This window comes from Carettochelys insculpta, chromosome 8 (genome assembly GCF_033958435.1).
Source record: "Carettochelys insculpta isolate YL-2023 chromosome 8, ASM3395843v1, whole genome shotgun sequence".
In the NCBI taxonomy this organism is placed as follows: Eukaryota; Metazoa; Chordata; order Testudines; family Carettochelyidae; genus Carettochelys; species Carettochelys insculpta.
Window position 1 is genome coordinate 69,453,139 of NC_134144.1, and position 21,264 is coordinate 69,474,402.

Consider the following 21,264-nt stretch of genomic DNA (forward strand, 5'->3'; position numbering starts at 1 on the left):
CGCCGCTGATTCGGAGCGGCTGCGCCCGCAGCCCGCCAGGCACCTCCCCGGCTGGGAGGTGGAGCGCGCGGCTCCCGGCGCCTATAAGGAGCCGTTCAGCGCGGGGCTGGCGGAGTCTGTGTGCTGCGCTGCGCTCGGCAGGTGCCTGGCCCCGGCCGCCGAGCTGTCCCCGCGCCGGGCGGTGGAGTACCCGAGCGACGGGACGGGACCGGACCCCCGCGGGCAGCGCCGGCCGCAGGGCGAGGCAGAGCCACTCGCCCCGGGCGCACCATGGATTCTGCGCTCCGCCTGGGCGCGCTCCGGCTCCTGCTGCTCTGCGCTTCGTGGCGGCTGGGCTCGGCGGCGGGCGGCTGTGAGTAGCCGCGGGCTCGCCGGGAAAGTTAGCGGCGCGCTCGCTGGGCGGGCGGGCGGGCTCCGGCCATGGCCAGCGCGGGCCGGCGCGGCGCTCCCGGGGCAGCCGGCGCTTACCTCCGTGTGCCGCTGCTCCCGGGGCCGCTCGCTCTCGGGCTGGAGCGCGGCTTTGGCGGCGTCTTCAAAGGGCCCTTGTCCCACCCTTCTCCCGCCCCAGCCGGACTTCGGTTTCCTCGGAGCTCGTGCCCGTTTGGGCTGGGCCCCGGCATAGCCCAGCGACCCGAAGAGCAGCTTCTGCTCGGGGAGGGCCCCAGGGGAAGCCCTGCAGCCCGTCTAAAGGGAGGCTAATTACGCACCGTCGTCTGAAATCAAAGCTCCCCGGGGCAGGGAACTAGCGCGCGGGCCGGCGGGATGCAGCAGGCTCTGCAGCTGCGAAGGAGCCGTGTGTGTAAAGACCGCAGGAGAGCAAACTTGAGCAATTGCTGGTGCCTTCGGTTCCTACCCTGGGGCGGGTTTCCTATTCCCCACCGGACTTCTCCTGCCTTGGCATCAGCCAGGAGAGATCCCCTAACTAATTCCCCTCCACGCCCCCCAAATCCCCTACCTAATCCACACCCCTCGAGTTTCTCTTCTCCCTGGGGTTGGTTATGCCAGCTGCGTGTGTCACTGCAGGCAGTGGTCCTACGTGCTGTGTCACAGTGGAAAGGGAACAGAGCTGGCTAAGGGATGTCTTCCTTTATTTCTGTAACCCTCGGAGCAGTAATGATCAGGCAGATGGTGAATGTGACCCTTTGTGCTGCTTTAATAATTGTCAAATAAATAGCGCTAGGAGGCTGCCTTGATTTGGCAGTAGAATTCTGAACTAAGAAATGGAGGGGAATGTTAAGACGCTCCAGAAGATACTTGAGTCCATGCAGAAGGTAGCCCATGAATTGCATTTTCTGTAAGTTTTTGCTAGGGGAGCGGTAAGGTCAGTGTTAGGAATTTAATAAGCCCAGGATCCAAAGATCGCTTAATAACTTGCAGAAATCAGGTGATGAAATAAGCGGAAGCAGATGAATGCCCGCGCCTCTTGAGGTGCTTTTAAATGTAACTTTCTCCTGCAATAATGGTGTGTATGGTTGGGGAGGGAAAAAAAATCTTTCCGAAATGACATTTTTTGCTGCCTGAGTTCTGATAGCTTTTTGAACACTAGAGGGCGCTATTGCCATATAGATCCCATAGGCTGGCACTGAGGCAAGCTGAAAAGAGGTGTATATTTACAAGTTGAAATAGCTAAAGAAAGACAATAGTTTGATAAACAAGGGGCAAGTAAATTCAATAAACACCATAAATATATTAATAGGAATATCTCCTTATGCTTCTGTTCAATTGCTTTTAAATGAACAACAAATGGGCTGGGGCGGGGATAAATGTGTTTGTTTTTTTTTCTGTGCCAATTAAAATACGGTTAATATGTCTTCATAATATCCACAAATACTGACTGCCAGGCAGTTTAAGGCTGAGGGTTGCCATTACCAATACAGTAATAAAGTTAATTTCTAACATTTAGAAGGAAACTCTGCATTAATGAGTTTTACTATTTCATGGGTGACAGTTTAATATCCCAATGCCAATAAATGTTTCCCCTGAATACACACTGCATCCTAAATATTTAGAAGACTATCTTTGTAAAGCCTAATGATCAATGGCTTTATTATACTGTACAGATTTTATTTATTCATTGTTAAATGAATTAGCCTAGAGTACGCTTTTAAGTGCTTCCTTGGGAGCTAAACTAAAGCATTTCCATGACTCTGGAATAGCTAAAAGGTTCTAGGAAATTTGTAGCAAGATTCTGCTTTTCAGAATTAGCAGTTGTACAACTCATGGCAATTCTAACCATTAGGAAAATGCTTCCCCTTCTCCAAAAATTCCAGCTCATCTGAGTAGCTTTTCAGCTGGAGTATACAATTATAGCTCGATTGACTTTGGTAAAACTATGTTAGTTTACATCATGTCCAGACTAACTTTAAAACAGGGTGTATGACCCAACAGGGTTATCTCTGTGTGCCTAGATTTTGGGTCCCCAAAGCCCAATTTGGATACCTAATTGACCTTCTTTTCCCAAGTGCTGAAACTTGTTATGAGGGAATTGTGACTAGTCAGTATCCCAGAAATTTGGCCAGCTTCTGTTGGACGAGCTGGCATATGGATTTAGAAACCTTGATTTTAGGTTACCAGGCTTAAATTCTGACCAAGCAAGCAGATCCTAATCCTATCAACCCTGTTATAATTCCAATGGCTTCGGTGGACTCACTGTTCATTTACAGTCGTGTAAAGAACAGGGTTTTGATCCTAATGTGCTTAATGAAAAAGAACTGTGTTTGAAGTAGGAAGAATAAACTGAATCCTGTTGATGTCAAATCCAGCAATAACATAGTTCTCGAAAGCCTCTTACATTTTTATATTATGTATTTTTGGATATGCTTTTACCTCCAACTTGCTTTTTATGAGAAATCTTGCCATTGAGTGAGTTAATTACCTCACATCTCTTGGATTTTTTGGTCTCAGGAGTCCCTTTCTTCTAGTTTGCTGTAACAAAACAACTGCTAAAGAATATGCTTTGAAATCCAGTTATAGGTTATGGGGTCAGTAGACCTCATTAGAGAGATTAAAATTACCTAATGCTAATAAAACACCTTAAATTCTTCAAGCTTCCTTCATTAGTGTTTTGTTACATTAAATAACTATTATAGCAACAAGATTTCTCCCTGAAATACTAATTACCAAAAAATACATAAATAGCTGTAAATCCTATTGAAAGCCATGTTGCATAAACCGTCACAAAACTGTTTAATTTCTATATTCATCATTTTGCAGGGGAAACGTCATAAAACAGATATTCATTAACAAAGTTTCATGTTTTGAGTTGCTGGTGAGTGGCTAAATTATTCCTAACTCCTCCATTATTAGGAAAAGGGCATGTGTTAGTTCGTCTTATCCATATTTTACAACATACCGCAGAGAGCGCATGACAACGTGTGTGTGTATGTATATATAAAATGCTAATTTTCCCCCCTCAAGATAAGTAGCACTAATGTGTAGCAGGGGTATTAGACTGCTCCTTCATCAGTATTGAAAATTAAAGCTATGAAGAGACTAGTTAGCAAGGGTAGTTCCATGCAGATGGATGACCATGACAATGTACATGATGGATTTGCCTCTTCAGGGTTAAAATAGTGTGTGTGTGTGTGTGTGTGATTTTGTAATCTCACTCCCTCTGAAGTGGCACTTTTCATATCTGCCCGGTGTCACTGTGGGGGGGAGGAATGTTATTACTGCCCTCTTTCCAGTACAATCTGACCTGGTACACACAGACTCATCAAACCAATCCCCTGGCATTTTGAGACTGATTCTGAGGCGTTTCACTGAGGTCCCCTTCCCAACTCCCAATCAAAGCTGCAGATGTTCACTACCTTTCACAAATGGGCCCTTAAATTACCTCTGTGCGACAGATCCAGCTTTGGATGAAGTCGATAGTAAAACTCTCATTGATTGCAATGTAAAAGGATCAAGTTGTATATGAGAAGATTATAGATCTCTATCCGTCTTTTTGTTCAGTGAAAGACTTATTGTGGATCTTGGGCAGGCGGTGTTGAATGAAGCATGAAAGATGGGAATTGGTCGTAGAAACAGAAGCCATATGCTTTATTGAACAAAGGGCACTTGGAGGGGATGCATATGACAGGTGTGACTCCAATCTCAATTTACACTGTCCCAAATCAAGACTAATTTTGTTGAAGTCAATGGGGATGGACCAGTGTAAATGTGATGTAAGTCAATAGCAACTCCAGAGCTGGATGTTTGGAAGTTTTTGGGTTTAGTTAGAGTTTACACAGGTTTAAGTGAACAAATAGTGCCTGTTGATCACCTGCAGGCAAAGGAGGTGGTTTGCCACAGGCTAAATGGTTTTCGGGGGGTCAGAAATGAGAAACCTTGAAAAGACCAGTTAAGTTCAATAGATCAGTGATGATCAAAATGTGGTCTTCAGAGGACTTGCTGGTTGGCTGGTCAAAAGGGGTAATCCCATGACATTGACTCTTCCTCTTTTTTCCAGGTCCTCAACTGCCATTCAAAGAAACTAAAATTCATGGATCCTTTACTGTTGTCTGTAACTATTGCTGTAGTTATTGTAGAGATGGCTGCTTATGAATGGGAACGGGTCCCCAGTGAAGGGGCTGCTGGGTATCTCACAAATTGTGTCCCACCTCGTACCAAAGCCTGAGACTCCCTGATCAGCACCTCATATCGTGTCCATGGCATTATTGTCCTCAGTTTTGCACAGCCAGAGTCAATGAGCTCAATTGGAGATGTTCTATACCCTTCAATGGGCTTTGGATCCTGCTCCCAACAAGCAAATGCCATCATCAACCTACTGGGGTCTATGCAGGGCAATTTGTATCTCTGTATCAAATCAGGTAACTGTGGGCACTTCTCTTGCTTCATGAAGAAGTGCAAAGTCTTTCATGCAATTAAGAGCCGGAAAAAATGTTTTCAAATGCTGTTAGCATAACCTGAAATGTGTTAATTTCATACTCTGGGAAATGCTGTGATTCTGGGTATAATGAGAATTTTAACAGTCACCTTTCCAGTATGTTACTGGTTTCAGCTAATTTTAGCTCACAGATGAGTGGCATTTTATTACCATTTTATCAGTGGGGAGACAAGATTAAATCTGTGTGATATAGCAAGTTAAAATGATCAAGCAGCCCAGGAGCAATCTCACTTATGCCCTTGTACATCCAGAAGAGCTCCACTCGGGTCAAGTGACTTACTGCAGGATGGAGAGTGCTATTGGAGAAATCTGTGTTTGAAGAGGAGATACCCCTCCTTGGGATGAGCCGTCCCTGCTGTAATTGATAGTTTGAGCGCAAGAGGAAAACCTGTATAGAAGTTATTTAAGCGATATGAAGGCATCCAGGGACTGGGACATGTAGCAATAGCAAGGCTGTAGGATGGCATCCCGGACGGACGGACGGACACACACACACACACACACACACACACACACACACACACACGAACGTATTCTTTTTTTGTTGATAGAAAATCATTTTTAGCTGACAGACAAGACATTTCAAGTCTCTTTAGCCAACCCGAATCACCGTTTTTTATAGATGACAAAGTGGAAAATGTACTACCACAGCCATAATTTCCAGTAAAAGTAGGCAAAATACAAGCCTCTGAATGCTATAGCATTGTCACTATTAATACATATTACTAAAGTATGATAGAGCCCCTGAAAGTTGGTGGGGGATGGCGGGGCGATTATAAAACTCAGCTGGGTGGTAAGATGCTGAGCTCATTTGAAGCAGTCCTCTTGTTTATATTATCCCCTCCTGTCACAAAAAAACAGTGGGGACCTATAGCCGTTGCTGATGGAACAGTGTACTGTCCTGTAAAATGAACTACTTCTGACTATTGTATTCTCCTAGGTGTGATGGTCACATTTCCATGTCATTATACAGTGCAAAATACTTGACAGAGTCTTATTGTTGCTTAAGGTACACGCACAGATGAAAGCGTACAACAATGGCTGAGTACTGTTACACAAGTGTAGTGACTACTTCATTTCTCCCCTCCCCCAAAACAGGGGCTACTTCCTTTCTTCCCCCTTTCTCCTATAAAGTGTCTTTACAGATCAGTTTCTTCAGCCTTTTCTTGGGCAAAACTCCCTGTTTCAAGCAAAGGATAGAGTGGATCCCAGCAGGTGGATCCCTGTGTAATTGTTTCAAATTAACAGGTAATTCCTGGAGACTTTAACTGGATCAGTAAGTGAAGCAAGAGACATCGTGACAGAAGCATGCCTGCCTAGTGTCAGAGAATTGGTGTATGCAGTGTCAGTTTGATGCCGCTGATGGTTAATTTCATTTCTGCATTGTCTAATTGCCCTGTGCAGATTTGTGCTGCTTGATAATGGCATGTGGTCCCTGAATCAGTGGCAGTGAAGGAATCTGGAGTGATGACAACATTCCAATATAGAATTCCGAGAAATCAGATGCTGAAATACTGGTGTAGCTTATTTTTAACTGTCCACCTTGTTAGCAGCATGGGGTTTAAAACAAAATAAAAATATCCAAGATTCTAGAAATCAGTAGTGGGGATAAGAAAACTGCTCTGGCAGATGTTCAGTAGGTGTCTCAATATTTGCTGCAAAAATATAGGAAAATAATTAATTAAAAGAGAAGGCATGCAGTCGTTTGAATTTTGTATGCATCATGACTGACCTTGCTTGGCCTTTTCACCAGGAAAGTCGGGGGGGGAGGGGAAATCCTCTTGGCTCTAAATGTTGCCTCTGTAAAATGCTACCTGCTTTCCTATAGCACTGCAAATCTTCTCTAGAGCATCATAGCATTTGGAAAATTTCTGGCAGCAGCTCAAAGTCAGACTGTCAGCGCAGCATTTTGTGTGAGACCATACAAAATCCTTCACAAATGTTTATCTCCAAAACTTCTCTTCAGATATGACAGGGTGGCAGGTGCCATTCATTAATAGAAATGACTTAATATTGTCAAAAGTAGCTCATTCACAGTGGATGGCCAGACTAGTGTGCCCTGGAAGCTGAGCACTTGGGTGGCCACCCAGGAGAGTTTCAGGTGCCCCCCAGCTGATTAACAAAGCACCCACAGCCGGCAGTGTGTGTTTCTATTGGTGGTGTACATTTGCACATGCCTTGGAGCACATAACAAAACTTATTCTGCACATGGATGGAAAAAATATAGTGGGAACATGGGGTCTAACCATTTTATATGGCAAGTAACATGTGGACCTGAGTGTGATGGAATTGTTCTACTTCTAGCATCTCCTGTTGTGTCTGGTGTTCTTCTGTGGTGTAACCGCTGAGTGTCGAATCTTTAGTGGATGGCTGCCCAAAAGATGGCAAAAAAAGGAAACGTGGCCTGGTTATTACAGCAGAGAACTGGAAACCAGTCTGCTGCTGAGCCAGTGTGTGACCTTGACGAGTCATTTAGCTACTCTGTGTCACTTTCTATGTTTGGATATTGAGATCTCACTCTTAACCCTCTTGGCTTCCTGGGGTCAGTGAATAGTGTTGGGTAACTGAACGCTGATCTGTGAAAAGTACTTGGGGACCCTCTGTTGAAAGATATGGAATTCTCCAGAATGCAGTGTTTAGACTAAAGCCAAATCCAAAGTGGGTTTCAAGTATGAATTCAGGTGCCATGGAGCATGTTCATGAAATTTCTGCCACTTTGGCTACGTCTACACGTGCAGCCAACATCGAAATAGCTTATTTCGATGAATAACGTCTACACGTCCTCCAGGGCCAGCAACGTCGATGTTCAGCTTCGACGTTGCTCAGCCCAACATCGAAATAGGCGCAGCGAGGGAACGTCTACACGTCAAAGTAGCACACATCGAAATAGGGATGCCAGGCACAGCTGCAGACAGGGTCACAGGGCAGACTCAACAGCAAGCCGCTCCCTTAAAGGGCCCCTCCCAGACACAGTTGCACTAAACAACACAAGATCCACAGAGCTGACAACTGGTTGCAGACCCTGTGCCTGCAGCATAGATCCACAGCTGCCGCAGAAGCAGCCAGAAGCCCTGGGCTAAGGGTTGCTGCCCACGGTGACCATAGAGCCCCGCAGGGGCTGGAGAGAGAGCATCTCTCAACCCCCCAGCTGATGGCCGCCATGGAGGACCCAGCAATTTCGACATTGCGGGACGCGGATCGTCTACACGGTCCCTACTTCGACGTTGAACGTCGAAGTAGGGCGCTATTCCTATCTCCTCATGAGGTTAGCAACTTCGACGTCTCGCCGCCTAACGTCGAAGTTGGTGCCGCTACTTCGAAGTAGCGTGCACGTGTAGACGCAGCTATAGTGTTGGAAACTCAGTTGGGTTTGGAAAACCAATGTGGTCTGACTTTTGGCACCAGGACAAAGTGTAGGGTGGATGATAAAGGGCATGCAAATCACTGATTTGTGGGTTTTTCCCTGTAGAGATTTTTGTGCTCATTGGAGTGCATGGAAGGGAACACCGGATTTCAAGATGTTTATATGGAACTCCTTTAGAGAGAGACAGCTGAGTTTGCAGTAGCTCTGCTAGGAATCTCTTAAAATAAGTGGCTTTGTAGTGGGTTTTTTGTCCTTCCCTCCAGTCTTCCTCTAGTTCTAGACTGACAGCTTCCCTTGTCCTCAAAGCAAATCCCTGCTAACGACTCGTATGCTAAAAAATTCCCATCACCAGGGCCAAAGCAGACTTGCAATGGCATGAGCAGCTGTGCAGACTCACCTCTGCTGCTGACTGTTTTATAATTCCTTTGTCCTTTCAGAGTGCAGTGAGCACACTCATGTAAAATGCTTCCATGGACACCTCGAAGCCAGCCATCCCATGCCGTCTCCCTGATGGGCAACGTCTTCTGCATTTGAGGACAAAGATGGGGTTTATTTGTTAATATGTATCATTGCTGGAAGGTTCTTATTCACAACAGCAGTCATGTTTGGTAGCTGACAGGTCATGGGTCATAAGCATGATCTGAGTCTAGGGTCAGAATATTTTTTCTGTAGGCAGGCCAACTCTTTGTGGCCTGGCTGCAGTGGGGAACATGGAAAAAACACAACAGCTATATTGGGTCAGACCAAAAGTCCATCTAGTTTAGTATACGGTCTTCTGGCAGTGGCCAATGCCAGGTATCCTGGAGGAATGAATGGAATGGGGAATCAAGTGAGTCCCATCTTCTGACAGGCTAGAGACACCATCCCTGTCAATCCTGGCTGATAGTCATTGATGGACCTGTTCTCCATGAACTTATTAAGATCTTCTTTGAACCCTGTTAAAGGACTGACTTTCTCAACATCCTCAGGCAAGGAGTTCCACATAAGCTGTGTCTACACGTGCACGCTACTTCGAAGTAGCGGCACTAACTTCGAAATAGCGCCCGTCACGGCTACACACATTGGGCGCTATTTCGATGTTAACATCGACGTTAGGCGGCGAGACGTCGAAGCCGCTAACCCCATGAGGGGATGGGAATAGCACCCTACTTCGAAGTTGAACATCGAAATAGGGCACGTGTAGCCGATCCGCGTCCCGCAACATCGAAATAGCAGGGTCCGCCATGGCGGCCATCAGCTGAGGGGTTGAGAGACGCTCTCTCTCTAGCCCCTGCGGGGCGCTCTGGTCACCGTGGGCAGCAGCCCTTAGCCCAGGGCTTCTGGCTGCTGCTGCTGCAGCTGGGGATCCATACTGCATGCACAGGGTCTGCAACCAGTTGTCGGCTCTGTGGATCTTGTGGTGTTTAGTGCAACTGTGTCTGGGAGGGGCCCTTTAAGGGAGCGGCTTGCTGTTGAGTCCTCCCTGTAACCCTGTCTGCAGCTGTGCCTGGCACCCTTATTTCGATGTGTGCTACTTTGGCGTGTAGACGTTCCCTCGCAGCGCCTATTTCGATGTGGTGCTGCGCAACGTCATTGTTGAACGTCGTCGTTGCCAGCCCTGGAGGATGTGTAGACGTTATTCATCGAAATAGCGTATTTCGATGTCGCTACATCGAAATAAGCTACTTCGATGTAGCTTCACGTGTAGACATAGCCATACAGTGCATGAAGAAATACGTTCTTCGGTTTGTTTTAAACCCACTACCTATTAACTAATTCTGCTACTTATAAAAGCTTTAAGACTAAGTAGGCAGGCATGGTCAATGGGTCAGACCAGCAAGCTATCTGCTTCCAGGCAGTAACCAGTTCTACTTGCTTCTGAGGAAATTCTGCAGTAGGTAACTGTGGGCTGACATGACTTTGGAGAAAGCTTTCTCCTAGGTCTCAGTAACTGAAGTTTGTCTGATGTCCAAAAGCGTGATACAGACTCCTAACACTATTGTCATGGATAGTGCTATATCTGTCAGGACTGGACAAGCAATTAAAAAAAAAAAAAAGGCTTTCATCAATCAAAGCAAAATGTTTTACTGCTGGTATTTCTGGGACCCGTTTAATGAAAGACTACTTAGCATAGGTACAACACGCTTCAGGTGGGACATGACCGGGATTCATCACCAAATTGTCTGGTGGTTGGATCATTAGCTTCACCAAGCAACGAAGGGTCCTGTGGCTCCTTATAGACTAACAGAAAAGTTTTGAGCATGAGCTTTCATGAGCACAGACTCACTTCATCATCTGATGAAGTGAGTCTGTGCTCACGAAAGCTCATGCTCAAAACTTTTCTGTTAGCCTATAAGGTGCCACAGGACCCTTCGTTGCTGTTCCAGATCCAGACTAACACGGCTACACCTCCGATACTAGCTTCCCCAAGATGGGTGCTGTCTGAGAGCATGACAGGAATGATGAGCTGCTGAGCATTGGGGAAAAATGTTTGGGAATCCTGGAAATCTTACAAATTTTAGCACAAATTATTCTGAAAACTCCTGTACCAGGTGCATTACTTGCTATTGGCTGTTGACTGTTCTCATTCAGAGAGTAGAAGCAGTGGGATATGACTTAGGCCACCAAAAACCAATAGCTCACATGAACAACCTGGAGGCCGAATAAGGTTTTTGGCTGGGTGGCACACCATATGGGGATCCATTGCCTTCCGTGTGTCTCTCTACAGCAGCCATGTACAATTGCATTCCCTTCTTTTCTTCTTGCTTCCAAAACAATCAAAGGAATGACACTGGTGAGGCCAGGATCATGGTCCCATCTTCCCCATGCACTAGCAGCAGAGTCTCCTGATGTATGTAGGTTCTCCTGGTGTGCAGGGAAACTCACACTAGGAGATGCAGGAGGGATTCTTGCCAGGACAGAAGAAAGCTTCATGCTGTCCTCAGTGTGGATGTGAATTACTGTCATGAGTGAGCAGCCAGTGAATCCTTAGGAGTAAAATAACCAGGACTAGGTCAGGTGCATGATTTGTGAACTGGACTCAAAAAGGCTACAGGTGCATATTTTAAATGAATAATTCATCCCAGTCTCGTACGTATGAAAACAAACCACTGATCACACAGGAACTCATTAGAAACATTAATTCCACAAGTGGCTGAGCCTGGAGAAAGTCAGCTTTTGTTTTAGAAGGCAGATATACTCAGTCTTTAATTTGATTTGCTTCTGGGGTATAATTTAAGTCAAACAAGCTAGCAGCATGACTCTGTGTGACTGTCTAAATATTTAACAGAGGGTGAGGGCTGCCGGCCCCAGAAGGTGACAAGCAAGGGAGAAAGCCTTCTTTAGACTGCTGAGGGTAGCTGGTAAAGTAGAATTCAGAATAACTGGCAAATCCCAAATGCACAGCCACTGATCCATTGCCCCTGTTCCAAAGTGGTCATACGGGTTGTATGTTCAAGGTGCTGTCATCAATAACCATGGGCTCAGCTCCAGTTGGTGTCTGATGCTTCTCTCGCTATTCCTTTCCATCTTTCCCTGTCCAGTGTGGAGTGGCTTAATTTCCGTAGACAAGCTCCACAGGAATCTACTATATCATCTACCCATTCTCTGTGGGGTCTGCCTCTCCTATTTGAAAAATCTATTACGCCACATACCAGGGTCTTGATTTTTCATTTGTTGTTCATTTTGCAAATATGCCCAAATAGTTGTAGCTTCTGTTTTATGACCACCTGCAGCAGGTTCTTTCAGCTGTATCTTTCTATGTAATTCCTCACTGGTGACCTTCTGCATCCATCCTATCCTCAGAATCTTTCTATAACTCCTTTTGGATGCCAATATTCTTCTTTTCGACTCTTTGGTTATCACCCATGTCTCACATCCATACAACATGCTGCTGAATACACACATTTTCAAAACTCTTAGCTTCATTCCTAAATTAATCACTTTGGTTTTCCAGATCTTATCCATCCCCTTCAAACTTGCTCTTGCTTTTGCTATTCTAGTCGCTATTTCCTTCTTACAGTATAGATCATATGTTATGTTGCTCCCCAGATATGTGAACTTCTCTACATTTTCTAGTTCAATACCAAGGAAATAGGGAGGAAGATCAGTGTCCATATCTCCCAATACCATTGTTTTTGTTTTATCCATGTTCCTAACCAGTTTGGTACCGCTTCCCTTCATTTAGCATCTGCACCATTTTTGCTAGCTAAAGGTGCCCTGGTCAATATCTAGTCCTTCCTCCATTGTATCTGACTGCATTACAGTCTTAACACATTGAGAACATCCTGGCTACGTCTACACTAGCCAAAAACTTTGAAATGGCCATGCAAATGGCCATTTTGAAGTTTACTAATGAAGTGCTGAAATACATATTCAGTGCCTCATTAGCATGCAGGCAGCCTCGGCACTTCGAAATTTCTCGTCTCCTTTCAAAAGCCTCGTCTCCTTTCAGAAAGGAGACGAGGCTCCTTTTTGAAAGGACCCCAGCTACTTTGAAGTCCCCTTATTCCCATCTGCTCATAGGAATAAGGGGACTTCGAAGTAGGTGGGGTGTCTTCAAAAAGGAGCCCCATCGGGACAAGCCACGCGGTGGCGAGCTGCATCAATTTCGAAGTGCCGTGGCCGCCCGCGTGCTAATGAGGCACTGAATATGTATTTCAGCGCTTCATTAGTAAACTTTGAAATGGCCATTTGCATGGCCATTTCAAAGTTTTTGGCTAGTGTAGACACGGCCCCTACAATGTACACCAGTCCTAGTATACTCACTTAATAGCTGGGGAGCTGAGGAGCAAAGAGGAAATGATTTTGCAATTTTATTGAATGAGTGAATGCATTCCCAGATCATCTTTGGAATTCAGGTGCCACAATGATAGTTGGAAATTTGTCATTACATTGGAATAGTCCAAAGAAGAAACAGCAGCACAAGAAGGCCTGGTTTGTTCTGCCCCTGCACCAACAGGTAGATATAAATTGTCTTGTAAGCACCTCCTAAGTTTGCATGACTAGAAACTAAATATGGGAACTGCATACTTGGTCAACCAGTCCTTTTTCCTGCTCGAACTATCCCCTCAGCACCTATGCTAGTGCTTTTGTTCAAGGTAGTGTCCTATCCCACGGTATCAGTCACTTCTCTGAGGGTAGGTCTAGGTTACTGTGGAACATCTAAGCACTCAGATTTGATCTTCTGGGGTTCAGTTTCAAGTGTCTGGTAATGATGTGTGGAATTGACCTCTTGAGTCACAGTTGACCCCTGTGTTCCTTGCAAAATGTGTGTGGTAAAAGAGGTTGTCAGGAGAACCCAGTATAGACAGCCAAGTTAGAGTGCAGATAAATCATCCTTTTTTTTAGCCACACAATTGCCATAGCTACAATTGCACATCTACAGTCAACTTCCTTAACCTAGTGTAGACATAGCCTTGAGGAAACTACTCCACTATCTAATGAATATCTCTGTTGGTCCTACTTTTTTCATTTCATTTCATTCCATTCCATTCCTGTTGCAGTACCAACAGTCCCATTTACTACCTCTGCACCCGTGGTGTTTGCCCTAGAGCAGAAATGTATTTTCTTCTCTCTTACCACCACCCCACAACAAATATGCTGAATCTAATTTGGAGGAGTTCCCTTTTAGCATCATGAAAGACTTCACTCAGAAATAGACACTTTGCATGAAAACTTGTTTGGACAATAAAAGCTATTCCCCAGTTGGGAAAGTGACACTTGGCAAAGTTTGACTAGCTAATATACCCACCAAATATTTATCAAATTCTATTATCTCTGCCCGTCACCAAACTGTATGGTCTAGAACTGCTAAAATGTATATTATAGGATATTAATTTAAAAATTATGCAACAAATATTATTCATCCAAGTGTAATTTACATGTAGGTGTAGGGCCTAAATAAATTCCCTTGAAATCAGTTCAGATAATCTCTTCGGTTCCCTAATAATTGGTATTGCCCTTCTGTCAATACTTTCTGGTTACATAGGGTAGACCATGCAATCTTCCAGGTGTGCTTGCTTCACGGGGGGGCTATGTTTACACTTACTAAGAACTTCAAAATGGCCATGCTAATGGATATATTGAAGAATACTAATGAGGCACTGAACGGAATATTCAGCACCTTATTAGCATGCTGCCGGCTGGGAAACTTCAAAAGTGCCGCTGTTCTCTCGCCTGTGGCTTGCCTACATGGGGGTCCTTTTTGAAAGGACCCTCCCAACATCGAAATCCCCTTATTGCTATCGACCAATTTCAATGTTGGCAGGGTCCTTTTGAAAAGGACGCCCATGTAGGAGAGCCACAGATGAGCGAATGGTGGCACTTGTGAAGTGCCCTGGCTGGTGGCATGCTAGTGAAGTGCTGAATATTCATTTCAGTGCCTCATTAGAATTCTTCTGTGTCGCCGTTTCAAAGTTTTTTAGTAAGTGTAGACACAGCCTATATGAAGAGAGGCTATTGTAGAGAAGCAGCAATGATCAGCTAGGTGTGTGTTACCCATCATTGCTCTGGCAAGGACCAGTTTATATCCAGATTTTCCACTATATAGTACGTGGTGTGTATTGGTGTTTTTTGAAACAATTTTATATTACTTCTGGTTTTCTCCCTTATGCTATTGACATTAGGACCCCACTTTGCTAATGTAACCTAAACACCTACAATGTGGTGTTCACTGTCCCATATAATGGCACTTAGACCACTTCCACAGACCGAGCAGGTGTGTCTGCTACAGCCTTAGCTGAGAGGCAGCAGCTTTTAGCTCAAGCTAGAGAATCTCATGTACTAAGCTCCAGAGTTCCCAGGTTCAGTTCCGCCTGTTGGTGTTCCACTAGCTGCAGTATAAACAGAAGAAAATGACTCTCTGGTACCCAAAAAGCAATGTTAAAGGGTTTGTTTTTGTTTTAAAAAACATGAAGTTTCTCCTCCTGTTCCCAAGATATGTGCAATATTGATTTGCAGTTTCCGTACTGAGACCTAATAACGGAGGTAGCAGTGTTAGTCTGTACTCCAACAAAAGAGCAGCCATGTGGCACTTTAAAAGCTCACAATGACTTATTCAGTGGTGAGCTTTCATGGGGCAGACCTACTTCCATTTGACTACAAATCAGTATGTCAACACTGTGCGTAAGGTTTTCATAATAGGACTCTGATTATCCTTTTCTTTCTGCCCCTTTCCAGCCTGAGTCCCTGGCTATTTAGTTCTGTGTCCTAAGAAAACCGCACAATCATTTCACAGTTGGGGATAATTACAGGTGTGCTCACAGGAGCATTATAGGTGCGCTGGGGTTCAGATTTTCAGCAGCAGTGGGGGTAGGACAGAGGGACAGTCACTGATCAGCACCAGACTTTAGCTAGCACCACATTCCCCTGAAAGGTCTATAACATTAGACATCTAAACAATGTAATTCCCAAACAAATCTAAATTTTAACTGTTCTGAGTGTACTGCTTGTAGCTTGTCTGTTTCCCCAGGGCCGCCTCAGAGATGCTGTACATCAGCTGAAGTAACCTACATTCCTTATATTCAAACCTAATGGATGTTTGTATGGAAATTCCCCTTTAAAAACATCTAATATTTGTCAGTTTACAAATAAGCCCCCTATTTTAGTCATACTCCTTTTTTTTTTTTTTTCCCCCCCAACCAAACTAGAGAGCAGCTCCATTTGTTTTATAAGATAAGTAATTAGCTAGAGACATGCACAGAAAACTCCTCACTGGAATACTGCATGAATTTTTCTGGGAGACATCAGCCTATTAAAAGTAAAAGCATGTATTTCTTTTCATGTAGCTTTCTCTCTTCACTTGCTTTCCTCCCCAGTCCTATTACAATTGAAGGCATCTCTGCATCTTTGTAAGTGGCAGGATGGTTAACCAACATATGTGCAGTAAGTGGCCGGGCTGGTTTATGAAATCTCCATTACTAGAGATTAAGATCACGTTAGACACCTGTCAGAATTGGGCCAGATGGTGATTGGTCCTGCCATGGGTGTAGGGGACTGGACTGAAAGATCTCTCGAGGTTGCTTCCAGTCTTATGATTCTGTGCAATGTTATGCTGGGATCAGGCCAGCCAATGGGGTGGGGCAAAGGAGGTAATGGCTCTGAGGCCCAGAGACACAGAAGGCCACAGAGCTGCTGGCTGCCACCATCTCTACAGCAGCTATAGTGGCCACTGGATTCCCAGGTCCTTTCAGCAGCCCTGACAGGGGGGGCCTAGCTCCCACCCCTGAAAGGGTGTGGCCAAGGGTTGAAGGGGCGGGGCTTAAGGCTATTAGCCCTGCATCCCCCTCATGGTCTCTCAGAGCCACACACAGAATGGTGGCACTGTGGTCTGCAGCATTTTAACGGGGCCTGAAGCTCTGGCTGGCCCTGCTGCTGGTATGCTGACAGCAATGGCAGCTGTAGCTCCAGGTCCTTTTAAAATGCAGTATCTGGGGACAACTGTCCCCTTTGCCCCTGTATTAGCAGGCCTGGGTCCTTTTTAAATCCCTGTTTAAGCACTGGGGGCTGCCTGTGGGAGATGCGGTGCTCTCCCAGCAGTGCTCAGGGCTGCCTAGCCCCATGCCCACCACCAGATGTCCTGCCCCTTCCTGGGGCACAGAGCAGGACCCTCCCTGCCTGGCCCAGGGGTCTGACCAAGCTGTCGGCTCTACTGCCTGCGATATACCTTAGCTAGGAATGGGCTAATACCAAAGTACCAATTTTAGACAGTCCTAGACATTCACATATAAACCTGGCAGCTTTGCCCTAAAACTATAAGGGGCCAAAGGCAGTTCTGAATAATCCCAGCCAATGTACAAGTTCAATTCCAAAGCCTGTTGCAATTCTACAGCTTAGTTCCATCTCTGGTCATATTCACCCTGCACAAACAGACCTTTTTGTTTTATGGTAGCCGTATGCCATCCCATCCTCAAGAGCCATCCCAGCATAAATTATTCTCCTTGCAGAAACCTGGAAATCACACTTAAGAGAAACCGTGTAACAGAGTACCAGGTCTCAGGCTGGCTTCTGTAATTCTGAGAGGAAACGGCTGGCCTACTTGGACTTTCCTCTTTGGCCAGCTGACTTATTAGGAACCAAATATGGTAAAATCTCTGCTAGAGTGTTGCTTTTTTTGCTAGATATTGTGGGGAGGAGGATGGGGAAAGAGAAGAGTGCATCTCAGTGGCGTTGCTGACCTACTATACAGGAACATACAGCAGCAGAGGTAATATCAGAAAAATGAGTGATGTGAAAATGGCAAACTTACAAATGACAGTGGAGAGAGGGGTAGAGCAAGTTGCTGCAGCTTCCCTTAACTGTCAAGGAAGAGCAACTCTGAAGGCTAATGTTCTGGCTTGTTAGGTTCTAAAAATAAACAAGGCCTTCCCTTCCTAAATACTAGTTAACACACCTGACTGGTCTTTTTCTCATTTAAAGAGAGGAAAAAAAATACATTCCAAACCAGAGTTGTTCAAGTGAATTTACTTCCCTGCCTGATAGGCATCTTATGTTATTCCCTGTAGCAAATGTACAGTAATGATGTTAGGGAATTTAAGATACCAGATAAGCCCAGCAAAGCAATACGAGACACACCTGAGGGTAGTGGTGGATCATGTCACTTAAACCACGTGTTTGCCAACAAGAGTTAAAGAAAGCCTTGGGGATATTTACACCTATGACGTGGATATAGATACAGGAACCGCTTCTGGCACAGTTCCTCACAGTACTGTTTTAGGGCTCCAGTTTGTTCTTGGCTATGAAGTGCATCATATACTATGTGCTCTGGTGCAAGAACTGATTTTTTTCATGGTGTCGATATCAGAGAGCCATTGGGGAAGGTTGGAAGTGGAGAAGGGAAGGCCTCGCATATTTTTAGAACCTAACAAGCCAGAACATTAGCCTTCAGAGTTGCTCTTCCTTGACAGTTAAGCTAAATGGTCGTCTGGACATTATTTGTATATGTGTGTGGAGAATGAAGTTTTGTGGGGATAGCATTCATGGTATGGTTACTATAGTATGGCTCATGGTCCAAGTTAAAAATGCAGCTCATAGCGCGGACAAATATGGCCTTCATAATGAACCACGGCATCACTGTTTCACCTCTACAAATAGCAAGCTTCATGGAAAGCCCAGAGTTAAATTACTGCTTATCATTTGTCCTATCTAGAAATCCTGCTACTTCACTGAGGGCAGAGCAAGATTAAGTGACAGGCCAAGGTCGTCATAAATCCATCCTTCCTCTTCAGCAGTGTTACTACGACCACTACACATCATCTCTGTATGCAAAAACAGCCCGATTGGCCTTGGGAGGAGAGGACGTTTGTTAAAAGCACATTTTGACGTCTCATATATAGAAAAAAAAAAATTAATTCCATGATTTTTGAAGCTCTGATCTTCCAAGACTATAAAGCAAGTGCTGATGCCCCAGTACAAGGCATGGGATCTCTCTCCTGAAAATTTACTCTTACTTATGAGAGGATTATGGGTAGCAGTTTCTCATAGGTTTTATTTGGGAGCCAGATGAACAACTCTGGATTCGGGAGAAACATCAGAGTGAGATGCAGAAAGAGATGATCTTGCTGTCCTGAACAGGCAAAGCTGCTCCTTTAAGCTTAAGAACAAAAGAAATAGCTGGAAATCGGACCTGCAGCTCCAGACAGAGCAACACAATTTCCTGACACATTGCTCCTCCTTGGTCTGGCATGGTTGGGACCTGATTGGTCCTGAACAAGAAAATTTGCAGGACCAGGGGAGGCCCCCTTCCATGGGTCCCAAACCTACAGCAGGCACCCTGCTGCCTTGGCCCCCCAGTGGACTGCTCACCCATCTGCTGAGGGGAGCAGGCAATGGCTGTAGGGTGCCTGAGCCCTAACCCCAGCATTGCTCAGCCACAGGCCCTGCCAGAAGACACTGGCTCTAGCTTCACCTCTGCGCTGCCCCCCGCTGGGCTACTGAGGCTGTTATCCCTGGCCCCTGCACTGCACCCCTGCCTGGGCTTTCTGGTACAGGAGCATTGATGATGATGCAGGACCAGAGGATGCTGGTTTTAGGAGGTGCATCCTATCCTAATGGAGCTCTTATTCCTCATCCTCCCTGTTTAGCAGCTGGTCCTCTCTAGACTGCTCTTACAGTACAAAGCTATGTCCATTTATCAAATCCCTTGACATTTATTCATTACAAGGAACCCAGATTCTGTGGTGATGGCTGCCTTAAAATGCTAAATAAATACTACTCCAATCTGAATCTCTGAAATCTCTCACTGTAAAGGAAGTCACAGAAGGTACGTCTGGAGACCCAGAGTAGTGAAAACAAAGTCAACCAAACAAACAAGGTTACTCTACACACACACCTGATTTCTCCTCATGGAAGACCGATGTGGACAGAGCATTAAAGTTGGATGAAACTACTTGAATCACAGGCGGACAGTGCTTTTGGAGATCGTAGCTTGTGTCAAGGAAGCAGGCATGAAGACAGTAGTGTCAGAGATAAACAAAAATTTTCTTTTAGGGGTAAAGTCTGAAACAGAAATCTAGTTAGTTTGCTGAGTCACAGCCACTGCTAAGCCTGTTGCTATTCTCTGTTATCCTGCAATGTCTTGCAATTTGTGTTATTGATATAAATTACCTCAATGATAGCATTGAAAGCCAAATTTCAAAAGCTGAAGCAGCTACTAAATTATGGGGAACAGCAAAGAATGAGGCACAGAGAAGTCTGAGAAGCATTGGCTCATCGGAGCACCTAAACTAATGGGTGGCAAATACAGTTCACTGCAGCTAGTAGTTGAATAATGTGCCTTGGAACAATGGCACGATAGAGGGGATGGCACCATGGCGAGTGGGGAGGTTATTAGAGGAATGCCTCTTAGCGCTCTAAGTGCAAAGTGTTACTGCACAATAGGTAGTGGCAGTCAAAACCAACACCCAGCTGGAGGAAAGCACTCTGCAATAGAGAGGATATCTGTTTAGACTCCTGTAATGGAGAGCTACCATTTGAACAGAAGACCATTTTCTCCTGTAAGCAGGAAGGGGATGACTGACTTAAGTATCAGGCTAAAATAATTTCATAGTTGACCTCATGAAAGTCCTTTCAACCAAAAGAAGAAAAGTTGGGGTCAGTCATTTTTAAAAAGGGCAACACAAATTATTAGGGGTTGGAAATGGGAGCCATATGAGGGAGATTAAAAAGACTGGGACTTCTTAGCTTAGATAAGAGGAGACTCAGGGTGGGATGTTGATAAAGGATTATATAGTCATGACTGGTGCTGAGAAAATAAATAAGAAAAAGTTTATTTACTTGTTTCCATAATGCAAGAACCAAGGTTACCAAATGACTTCAATAGGTAGCAGGTTTAAAACAAAAGGAAGTATTTCTTCACACAGTGAGCAATCAACTTGTGGAACACCTTGCCAGAGGAGGATGTGAAGGTCAGGACGTTAACAGGGTTCAAAAAAGAACTAGATAAATTCGTAGGGGATAGATCCATCAACGGCTGTTATCCAGGATGGGCAGGAATTGTGTACCTAGGCTCTGTCAGAAGCCTGGAATGGGCAACAAGGGATGGATTACTTGATGATTACCCATTTCATTCTTCCCTCTGGGGCTCTTGACCTTGGCCACTATCGGAACACAGGATGCTGGGCTAGATGGACCACTGGTCTGAGCCAGCACAGCCATTCTTATGGTCTTGTGTTAATTGATGGAGGAGCTAGTTGGGGGAAAAAAAGGGAAGAATTTTTCACAAGTGTGGTGTGTGGCTATTCTTATCTCTTAAATGTGCCACTGAGCGGATCTGCCTTTTTCAAGATGAGCTCCTGAGTTACCTTTGACTTCTTTTTATACTTGGACTTTCAGAAAAATTGGAACAAATTGTTTCAAAATGAGAAGAAAATCCTAAACATTCAGTTCAGATATGAAATGTTTTAGACCATATTTTTTCAGACAAAATTTTGTCAAATCAACATGTTCCCTTATAAAGTTTCTATTTACATGTGATAACATTTTACAATAGAAAAATGCTCAAGTGAGAAGCTTTGAATCGCATCTTAATGTTGAT

The 21,264-nt window shown here is 44.9% G+C and overlaps 1 protein-coding gene across 1 annotated transcript in view; it reads left to right on the plus strand.

Annotated features, from left to right (window-relative positions):
• Positions 1-233: 233 nt before the first annotated feature.
• CNTNAP5 (contactin associated protein family member 5) overlaps positions 234-21,264 on the plus strand; it is a 490,877-nt gene continuing 469,846 nt past the window's right edge. Inside the window, exon 1 of the mRNA XM_075001278.1 lies at positions 234-352. Coding sequence (XP_074857379.1) covers positions 271-352 — 82 coding nt within the window. The 5' untranslated portion in view covers positions 234-270. The remainder of the gene's footprint in view (positions 353-21,264) is intronic.